General features: G+C 40.7%; 1 protein-coding gene across 2 annotated transcripts; it reads right to left on the bottom strand.

Annotated features, from left to right (window-relative positions):
• Window positions 1–303: 303 nt before the first annotated feature.
• Window positions 304–2073, bottom strand: ptrh2 (peptidyl-tRNA hydrolase 2). 2 transcript variants are annotated; one of them, XM_086057290.1, is made up of 2 exons: window positions 1994–2073; window positions 304–1014 (listed from the first exon to the last, which is right to left on the bottom strand). In XM_086057290.1, the coding sequence occupies exon 2, from the start codon at window positions 1005–1007 to the stop codon at window positions 483–485; it is 525 nt and encodes a 174-aa protein (XP_085913416.1). In that variant the 5' UTR covers window positions 1008–1014; window positions 1994–2073; the 3' UTR covers window positions 304–482. The 2 variants fall into 2 exon arrangements, with proteins under 2 accessions (XP_085913416.1, XP_085913415.1); XM_086057289.1 differs by lacking the exon at window positions 1994–2073 and adding an exon at window positions 1680–1833.
• Between the last annotated feature and the right edge of the window lie 8224 nt (window positions 2074–10297).

Below are 10297 nucleotides of genomic sequence, written 5' to 3'. Positions count from 1 at the left end.
CACTTAAGTGACCAAGCTAGTGTATCTCTAAATCATAAAACTTAATTTTAGTAGTTCAAATAAAAATAGATTACTTTTTTTTTTTAATTTGATACACAATAGCTAACGAAAACCCCAAATTCACCTTTGGAAGAAATTACAGCAGATAGGTAAGGATTAGCCTTCTGAAAAGTATCTTAAGTGGAATTGGCATGAGCTTCACTTTTTGACCTCATATACTGAAATTAACGTTTCTACAACATACGTTAAACATTTGTTTTGTCAAACTGAAGTTGGACCAGTGAGATTCATCATATGCAGTGGGACAGTCGAATTGCATTTTATTAGTCTGAATGATTACTAAAATGAATGCATCTTTGGTCATCAATCTGTGCCACCGATGTATAGTGACAGCTGTCATTGCATTTCGTTTGTAGTAAACAGTCACAAGTTGTTTTAGTATAGAAGCTGTATACAGAACAGGCATGTGAAGAGGTGGGGCTTTAGTAAAGCTTCAAATCTCCACTGACAGTGTCAACGAGCTCAGCCGGACCGGGGCCGATACCGAGCACCGTGCGGGAGCCGGCGGCGATTTGTGTCCTGCCCGCATCCTGGATCAGGCTGACAGGCAGCCTCATCTCCTTGGCGAGCCCCATGAGTTGAACCAGGGTGTCCTCGTCTGGGGCCTTCACCACCACTTTGGGCTGGCCACAGTACTCCCACATCTTGAGGAGCTCGGGGTTCCTGCGCTGCACCTGCTTGTAGGCCGCTACGGCTGCGTGGGCGCACTGGGACGCCACCTTCCCCTTGCCCATCTTGAGGTCGCTGCGGACCACCAGGGTCATCTTGAATTCCCCTCCTTCCCCCATCACCATCGCTTCGCTTGACTCCGTTGCGCTTAGCAGACTTTTGTGACCCAAGTAGGCGCGCAGCTGCCAACCCAGGAGGAGACCGCAGCCCAGTCCTACGGCGACACCCATGCCGAGTGGACTTTTGAGCATGTCCAATGGACCCTTGAGGATGTCCATGTTAAACCTGGGGCACATCAAACACAGCGAAACATTACACACATTTATAGTTGCTTAAACTCACTTTCTTGCAGGAAAGTGTTGATTTTGAACTGGGCACGACCAATTTCATTGGCCGACAATAGCTCTTTTAAAATACCCTTAACAATTGTGGTGGGAGGGGGCATGTTAATGGGAGATTTTGCAAATGTTTCTCTTAAGTAAAATTCTACATGACAAAGTAATGTAAAATAGTCTAATGTTCTGCTTGTAATTCATATCTATGTTGAAAGTGTTAACACACCAAAAAAATCATTAATATCCGCCTCACGAAATCCATTTCGGTCGGGCCCTAGTTAGTGTTGGGCTGGACACTTCATTACTATCATGGGAAATAAACAGAATTAGTTGATTCTCGATAAGGAACAAAACATTGGTAGGAAGAGGATTTTTAACTGGACCTTTTGGGTGTGCAATTTTCATTGGAATGAGCAATAAACGTATGTATTTTGGTTCTTAAATGAAGGAATTGAAACAAAAACTTGAATCAAGTCCCATCCATCTTACAAATAAATCTCTTGAAATATGCTTTTTTTTTTTTTAATTTTTGACCACCGCCACCACAAGTTTCCCAGTTTAATTTCCGATAGAAATTTACGGTAAACGTACAGGACAATTTTCAACCCTGCTTACAGTTGATTCCAGTTCATCGTCTTGTGTTTCTTAATGGAATCTCACGCTTATATTGTCATTGTAGAGAGCTTATTTAAAAAATGCATATGAAAATAAAGTAGCTCAATTCACTGGATGCAGTTCATTTATTTGAGAGCTTGTCTATTTAGTTGCATGGCGAGCTCACGTTAGCTTCTGTTTGCGCCTACAAACAGTTCGTCAATAGCACATCGGTCTTTATGACAGTGGCACTGACGTTCAACTCGCTCGTTTGGCTTGATGCTAAAAACGCTTTTGTGAACATTTATTCACAGAACGTTCGAAAAGTTACTCACTCAAATCTCCTCCACGCAACGATCAGAAACCAACCTCTTCCTCTGTCGTTTGGAATTGTAGAAAAGTGTGGTAGCGCCACCTCGTGTATTGGGGTAGCCCTCCTCTTCGTTCGTCTTCATTGTACAAAAATGTGATAGCGCCGCTTAGCGCCCTGGAGCGTAACTTACCGTTTCCAAATTTCAGGGTGTTTTGTCAGTAAGCCGTTTGAAACTGAGCATGTATTCGATCAGTGATATCCAATATAAAGTCCATGTACTGGCACGTTTTGTCCTCAATAGTAACATTATTGTGGATAGTCTTAGTAGTAGCTTCTAAGATAATTCAGATTTCGGTCCATAGTACCAGAATGATGAGGGAGCACTGATGTGTTGCTGTTTTAAGACTGAGTAAAAAAAAAAAAAACCACTATTAGCGCCACTTTATGCTTACTGGCACACAATTAAATCTTACTAGTATGGTGCTGCGCTATACATACTGGGCCCAACTAGTAGGCATACACACTAGTAGCCTCCTTACTGTATCTCCATAAATGCTCATGGAAATGTTCAACGAAAGTCTTTGGCCTATTAATGATAATAGTGCACTATAGTTGTCATTTGCATGCTACTAGTACTAGGTCTCTTATGAGACTACAGCTCTACGAATGAACATCTAGTCCTTATAGTACTAGTGGCACACAGATATTATCCATGATGTTGGTCGGAGCAAGCCAAATTCAACTAGCAAAAAATGTAGCGAACTGCACACATGTATTATAGATTTGATGATCTGAATCTCTGGTGAGTATTATCCTGTACCCTATCCAAGAAAATAGAGCCACAGGTTTGTTTGCATTATTGTTGTAATCTGCCTAATGATTTAGTGACTTTGTGAACACTTAAGACTGCATGTCAGAGTGTTTGATAAACTCTAATTGAGTATCATTCATATTAATTAATAGTTCATTTGCCTTTATTTTTGCATAAGCCAAACCAATAAGACCACAACAATTATGTATAATAAATCGGAATCGGAGTATTGGGGGGGGGGGAATATTGAGGGGGGGATATGAGATTACTTTTCAGATGGGATAGGCTTCAGATTACCTGTGACCCCGATGAGGACAAGGTTGTAGGAAGTGGATGATTTGTTAAATGTTGTCTTCTCTGTCATTGCAGGAACACTCATATGTATTATGTGAGTGTCTGTTTGCTTCCGTTATCTGATTGTATGGATGCATGAAGAGTGTGTTGTTGGACCAAAAACATTTAAATTTTAGACTTTTGCTCTTGTTGTTTTTTCTTGAATGTGTCCTGGATTGTGGTTTTGTGAAATGTGTTTTTGTTATGTGAAACCCACCGAGAACTGACAAGTCTCACAACTGCTCCAGGGCAAGTTATCTGCTTATTTATAGAGCTTTAATTAGTCTCTCTTGTGGTCTGTGCCAGCCTAATATGAACAGTTTGTCTTGTTTTATGTCTTGCAGCCTGCACCATTCGCCCCCCCCACCCCCCAATGGAAACGTTGTTTGTTTGGTGTGTTTCTTTTTTTTGTATTTGTGCCATATCTCCACCATCGCCACACCCTGAATTCTTGACATGAAGCCCATTGCTCCTAATGCATAGCCTATTTTGCCACTGTGGCTCCAAAACAAGTTTATGTTTATGCAATTTAAAACCTACCCATTTTTATAATCTTATCTTTTTGAAGTATGAAAGCATTCTGCAACCCATTAAACCTCTCAACCTGAGGTTTAAGTGCTCTCTCTCTCTCTCTCTCTCTGTCTCTCTCTCTCTCTCTCGCACTCTCTGTTTCTCTCTCTCTCGCTCTCTCTCAGGCAGTTACTCAACAGGTCTGAATTGTTTTGGTAGAAAGCAGTTGCGCAATCAAGAGCTGGAGCCATGCAATGTCTCACACACGCATGTTGACATAGATCTGTTTTTATTGTAGTCATAGTGATTGATTCACAGTGAAATTTAGTAAATCACACAGTAGGACGAAGCACATACTCTAGAATTGTTGTTGACGTGTGTGTTTTGTGTTCACAAGTCCACTTGCATTAAATGAATAACTACTTTCTGGTCAACAGTTCAAGTGGCGGCATGTTTTAAATGCCAGGGGCCTGCTTCAAAGGCATGCCATTGCAAGAACACATGTGATTCTAATGTGAGTATTTTGCCCACTCAAGCTAACATTAAATAAACTCATTTATCATGATTGCAAAGGTTTTGGGCATTAAACCAGTAGTGAACTCAAGAAAGCTTTGTCTCATTCGCATACAAATGTAAAAGTCAAGCTTCATGAGCAGAATTATTGGAGCTATACATTTCCACCCGTCAACTCGCAAATTTTCTTTCCAAGAATATGTTCTATGCAGGCCCACTGGTCGAAACACAGCATTCGGATTAATACTGCATTTGTGGAATATGAGTTAAGCAGTAAAATCCACCATCTCACCATTTTGTCACTTGCTATCGACTGAAAATGACATCACAGCTTCAAAAACCACCTCTGACCTTGTGGAGTTATTAAAATGTTCTATTTATGGCCCAACTCAGTGCGGCATACAAAAACCGACCCATGCCTCCCTATTTTTTATTTTCATTTTTTAGTCTTCCACCAATAATCAATACTGATCATCCACACACCTGCCATACACTCATTGCAGCAGTGTTACACATTGCTCGCTACAGTGTTGTTGACATTATCCTATTGTCAGGGTGATACTTCTTAAAACTGAAGTCAGGTAAAACAACGTCTTTACAATTCTATGTTCTGTGCGACCCCACTAGTCCAAACACTGTATTCTGAATAATGTTATGTTTGTGGAATACGAATAGCTGTAAAATCCACCTGTTTGTATCCATATCAGGGGGCGGTTATTTTGCCACTTGCTCTCAACTGAAAATGACATCACAGGAACACAAATTAGATCATTTTCCACGCCACACCCGACAATGGTGTGCCACGGCACACAGTTTGAAAAACGCTAAAAAAATTAAACCTGAAAAGAGCAGGATCCCACCAGAAGTACGAAATTGAAAGTGCTTCTTACATTGCATAATAAATAAATACAGTCGACAAAGCCCAAACCAAATAATAAACAAACATAAATATAAACATTTATTTTAAAAAATAATCATAAAATCATCCAATGCACCCATTAAACATTACAATAATTTAATGTGTAAAATTAACAGCAGGGATCTCATTTGCGAAGAAACTATTTCTGAGTCTGATTTGGTTTCGGAGGCTAGGTTCACACCGCAGGCAAATGCGACCCAGATCGGATTTGTTTGCCCATATGCGATCTGTATCTGATTTTTTTTTTATGACAGTCTGAACGCCTCAATTCCGATTTTTTCAAATGCGACCTGGGTCGCTTTCGTATGTGGTCCTAGATCGGCTCCGTATCCGATCTTTTCCAATGCGTTCGCGGTCTGAACGGCCAGGTCGCATCGATCCGACATTGACGTCATCCGGTGGCCAAAATGGGCTGCACACAGGCGGCGGGAGACAGCTGGCAGCAGGGGGATCGAATCTGCAAAGTTTTTTTTTGAGTAACACAATTGACTTTATATTTTACTTTGATTTAATCCCACTTGAAACATGAAGCATAAAGTGGACATTTATGGCGATCATAGCAGCCACAGCTCAGATCGATTCATTTTTTACGCACGGTTGTGACGTGACGTCATCGTTAGTGATGTCTCCATGAAATCAGATATTAAAGGGTCGCCTCGTGATTTTCTCCAAATACTGTATTTATTTCTACCTCCTACCTAATCGCTTGACTGTATAAATGCCCCGACATGCTGGACCACATTTACAACCACAACCTTGGGAGTGGCATCGTCTCTTCTGCGCATGCGGGCCACTTTCGTGACGCATGTGTTCAGACAGCAGGCAAGACCGAGGTCACATTTAAAATGTAATATGAACGCTTACACACAAAAAAATCGTTTTAAAAAAAAAATCGAATTGAGCATTAAGACCTGCGGTGTGAACCTAGCCAGAGTTCGCTCTCGTCTGCCGTCAGTTTAAATATGTGATGTCCGGAGTGGGAGGGGTCTCTGATTATAATTTTCCTTTACTGAGGCAACGAGAGCTGTTCAGTTCATCGAGGAAAGGCAAAGGGCAGGGCTGTTTTTGTTAAAGAGTTCTTCTTTATACTTGCCTTTGAGCATTAAAATATATGAAGATAATGTGATTTACATTGATTCAATTAAAAAAACAGACATATGCACATATTTTCTCCATACTTAAAATGTCATTTTTGTCCTGCATTTGGAAGTGCATCGTCCTATTGCGCCATGATTTAGAAAAATAAATGTGGCCCCCTCCATCATTTCAGTTGCGTCTCTGTAATATTGTACCTGGTTCTAATGTTTGTTTGCAAGTGGACATAACGTCGAGTACAAGTTCATTTTCAAAGAAACCCTCGAAATGTCCAAGTTGACCTCAAAATGACCGCTGTAAACCATAATGACAGCTTCTCAAAGTACTACGAAAGCGAAATGGCTGTTGGTAGGCTGTTTTAAGGCTTGTGGTCTGCTTCAGCCTGCAAGACGGAAACGCGAGCAGGTGATGCGGATCTGAAGGACCCGACCGAGCTCTGAATGTGTACATGACTGACACTTCCACCAGATGGTGAGCTGCGTTCCTTCATGTCAGAGTCCCCACCTCGCTGCCCACTGACACATTCCTGAGAGACCTGTAGTGAGCAGCTCTGTACACATGCACACACACACGTGTTTCTCCAGACGAAGCAAACGTCTTAGAAATAAGCATTGCAACTGCTTTTCTTTGACTTTACATTTTGCCAACAGTTTACAACAGTAGTTACTGAAGCAGTTCTAAACTGAAAGGCTAGATTTTTGATAAACTCTAATTTGTTGACATATACTTGTCAACTCTGATTAATCAGAACTTTTTCATGTGCTTTGTTATTGTAATTGTGTTTTCATGTCCAAGCAATTGTTTATACTCAAGCTAATCACATTTGTACGACTAATGTCCTACTATTTCAAGTGAGTTTTGAGTATATTGTACTTTTCAATTGCCTAATCACTTGTTTGAGCGTAAACAACATCAAGTTTTGCCAACTTTTTCAAACCCCTTGGCCCCATGAACCCCCAGTTTTGACAGAGTGGAATGATGGAATGGATTGATGATATCCGATTCTGAACTTTGTGAGACAAAGCAGAGAGAGCGGAAGGATTCAATCTAATTGAATATATTTTTCTCTACAAGTGAAGCAAGATGTTTGACCCACAAAGCTTCATTGAGTTCAGCCACAAAAAGGTGAGTTGGACCCTGCCACTCGTTGCATGCCACTGCAGTCCCAACTATGTGGTGAGCTTGTCATCCAGCTATCCAATTGTCTTGTGGAAGTGTAGTCTTTTGTAACAGACAGTGAAGCAGCTAGCCACAGCTCAAAATTTGTCAACTCAGTGTTTCTCAAACATTTTGCACCGAGTAGCAATTACCACATTCAAAAACTGGATTTCACTTAAAAAAGAAAAATGAATGTGGCCACATTTTTTTTTGCCTGAACTTGTCATGTTATTGATGTCAAAATCTGCATTTGTGGACTGTGACTGTCGCATTGTTTTGAGTATGTTTTGTTTCTATGTTTGGTGTTCCTCGTCTTGTCAGTTTTTTGTATTTAGTTCCTTGCTTCTTTTCAGTCTTTGTGGGATCATTCCTTCTTTTATTGGGCTTGAAATTAACGTGTGTAAATGCGCTCGTAATGTGAGCTAGGCTATATCCTTTTTAAAGTGTCATGTCCCTTCTACTCCTTCAACGCACCAGGCTTGGGATGTGACGGAAGTCACATGACTCCCTCCAATGTGGAAGGTTTTTCTCTACCTCCTCTTGCTAGTTCCCGCATTTACTACCTCCTCTGTTTTCCTTCCACTTTCTCCACCTCCCCTTTCTTGCTCCCTTGCACCCCCCCCAAACATATTCTATTTTTTTGTAGCACCATGCTGACATGATGAAGCCCTGTTACTGTTTTTTTTTTTTTTTTTTTTCTTTCAGGATGATGACAAGGAAGGTTCCTACGATGATGTGCCAGTGGGGATCCTCTGCCGTGAACAATGAATGGAGTAAACTTAACAAGCTAAGTTAAAGAAATGACTGGGCAGTGATTGTCATTACTCTGCAATTTTAAGGCAATGAGTTACCTGACTTTTTTTTTTTCAAGGAAATTCTACTTATCCAGGTTTACATGTACTTAACAAGGTGAGTTAAAGTGGTAGTCAACCGAAACATATATTTTTTAAAGACTATGTTCTATACAGTCCCACTAGTTGAAACATGACATTCTGATTATTATTGAGTTTGTGGAATATGAATTGGGCAGCAAAATCCACCCCTTTTTAGACATCTCAGCGGGCGGCCATTTGGTCACTTCTGTCGACTGAAAATGACATCACAGTTGCTCAGGTAACGACCAAACACAGCTCATCTGTTTTCTGAAGCGAATCCATGATTGGTCGTTATCTGAGCCCTGAATGACTGTGATGACATTGTCAGTCAACTGAAGTGAGAAAAATGGCCGCCCCCTGAGACGATGACTAGATTTTTCTGCTTATCTCATATTCCACAATCGCAATATTAATCTGAATGCCTTGTTTCAACTAGTGCTCCTGCACAGAACATATTCTTGGAAAGATAATCTTTGGGTTGACTTCCTCTTTAAATGAGTAGTAGAATAAGTCGTAATAATTTACCCACTGTATGCGATGCACTTAAATTAAAACTAATAATGTAGTTTACAATCTATTCATATCATTGTTTTATCACAGATCCATTGTGGTGGTAGTAAAGGGAAAATCATGCCGCTATCATTGTCCAAATTACTGTCCGATTTGAAAATTGCGACAGATTTGTTTGAGCCTGCAACAAAAAATAAAGATTTTAATCCTGAAGAACAAAAGTGCTCATGTTATTTTCCTTTTGCAAGCACATACACGGCAGAAAGAAAAAAAAAAGACCCATGTCTGCGTTACAGACAGACAAGAGATGACCTTGGCGGTTTTGGTGCTGTCAACTCACAAGACCTCCCTCATTATTTAGTCTTCCTCATGAAATATTTCATTCTGCACAGAAGAGGAATCTGAGGACACTCTTATCATTTTCCTGTCATTACCCTTCATCTTGCATGCTGATAGCACTTGTCTTTTTCAATTACTCACAGAGGCTGTTGGAGGTTAGCAGACGAAGAAGAAATTCCACGGGCTGCACAACAACTATTTTACAACGGTGTGGGCCCCTGGGAAGGTCAGCGTGTGCGCTCGGGGAGGCCGCTAAGTGTGTGACGACAATGTGTTTATTTTGTAATCGACAAGAGGAAGTGGTGAGCCACAAGCACCACGAGCAGCGTGCTCAGTGAGAGGAGTTAGTCTTCAACAACATTTAAAAGCACGTGGCTCCACATGTGGTTCTCAAGGATACGTGACGAACGTGTTACAGGTTATTCAAGTGCATTCAAGGCATACATTTACAATTTAGAACACGTGTACAGGCTGAAGGTTACATGCTGTTCTGATTTGGGGCTCCGTACTTGTTTTGCTTCAGACTTTTTAGTGTTAGTATTTGGAGAAATCACCTTTCGATGCCTAATATGGGAAATCCAGTGGTCACATCATCTTATCACAATGTTGGAGATTAATTTTTATATATTCACATTTTGGTTTTGTATGTGAGTGAGTAAAAAAAAAAGTTGATTTTGAGTCACAGTCGCCACCCACAAACCATTAGCTTTAACACACTGGCTAATAGTTTCATGAGCACGTCAACAACAACAACCACAACCACAAGCAAACAAACACACAAACAAAAAACTGAAACTCCGCAAAAGCATTGGGAGAACATGCTAACGCTACATAAGAGGGCCTGAGCCGAGACACACAACCTCTCAGCTTTGACGGAGGCATGCTAACCACATATTATGAATTGACCTATTTACCAAACATTACAAAACCTCTGATGCTGTGAAACAAATGCATTCACTTACAATAGGACTACATTTTGTGTTAAAGGGAAGTAAACGCTCAAAATTATTTACAATATGCTCTATGCAGCTCCACCAATCTAAACATGGCATTCTGATTGATATTGTCTTCGTGGAATACGAGTTAAGTTGTAAAATCCATCCGTTTTTGTCCAGCTCAAGGGGCGGTCATTTTGTCTTTTGCTGTCGACTGAAAATGACACAATCACAGTTGCTCGGGGCTCAGGTAAAAACAAATCACGGCTCAGCTTCAGAAAACAGGTGAGCTGTGATTGGTGGTTACCTGAGCTCTGAGCAGTTGTGA

The sequence above is a fragment of the Filicampus tigris genome, chromosome 17, assembly GCF_054856515.1.
Source record: "Filicampus tigris isolate MCC_2025a chromosome 17, RoL_Ftig_1.0, whole genome shotgun sequence".
In the NCBI taxonomy this organism is placed as follows: Eukaryota; Metazoa; Chordata; class Actinopteri; order Syngnathiformes; family Syngnathidae; genus Filicampus; species Filicampus tigris.
Note: the sequence above shows the minus strand (reverse complement) of the source record. Positions and strands in the feature narration are given on the sequence as shown.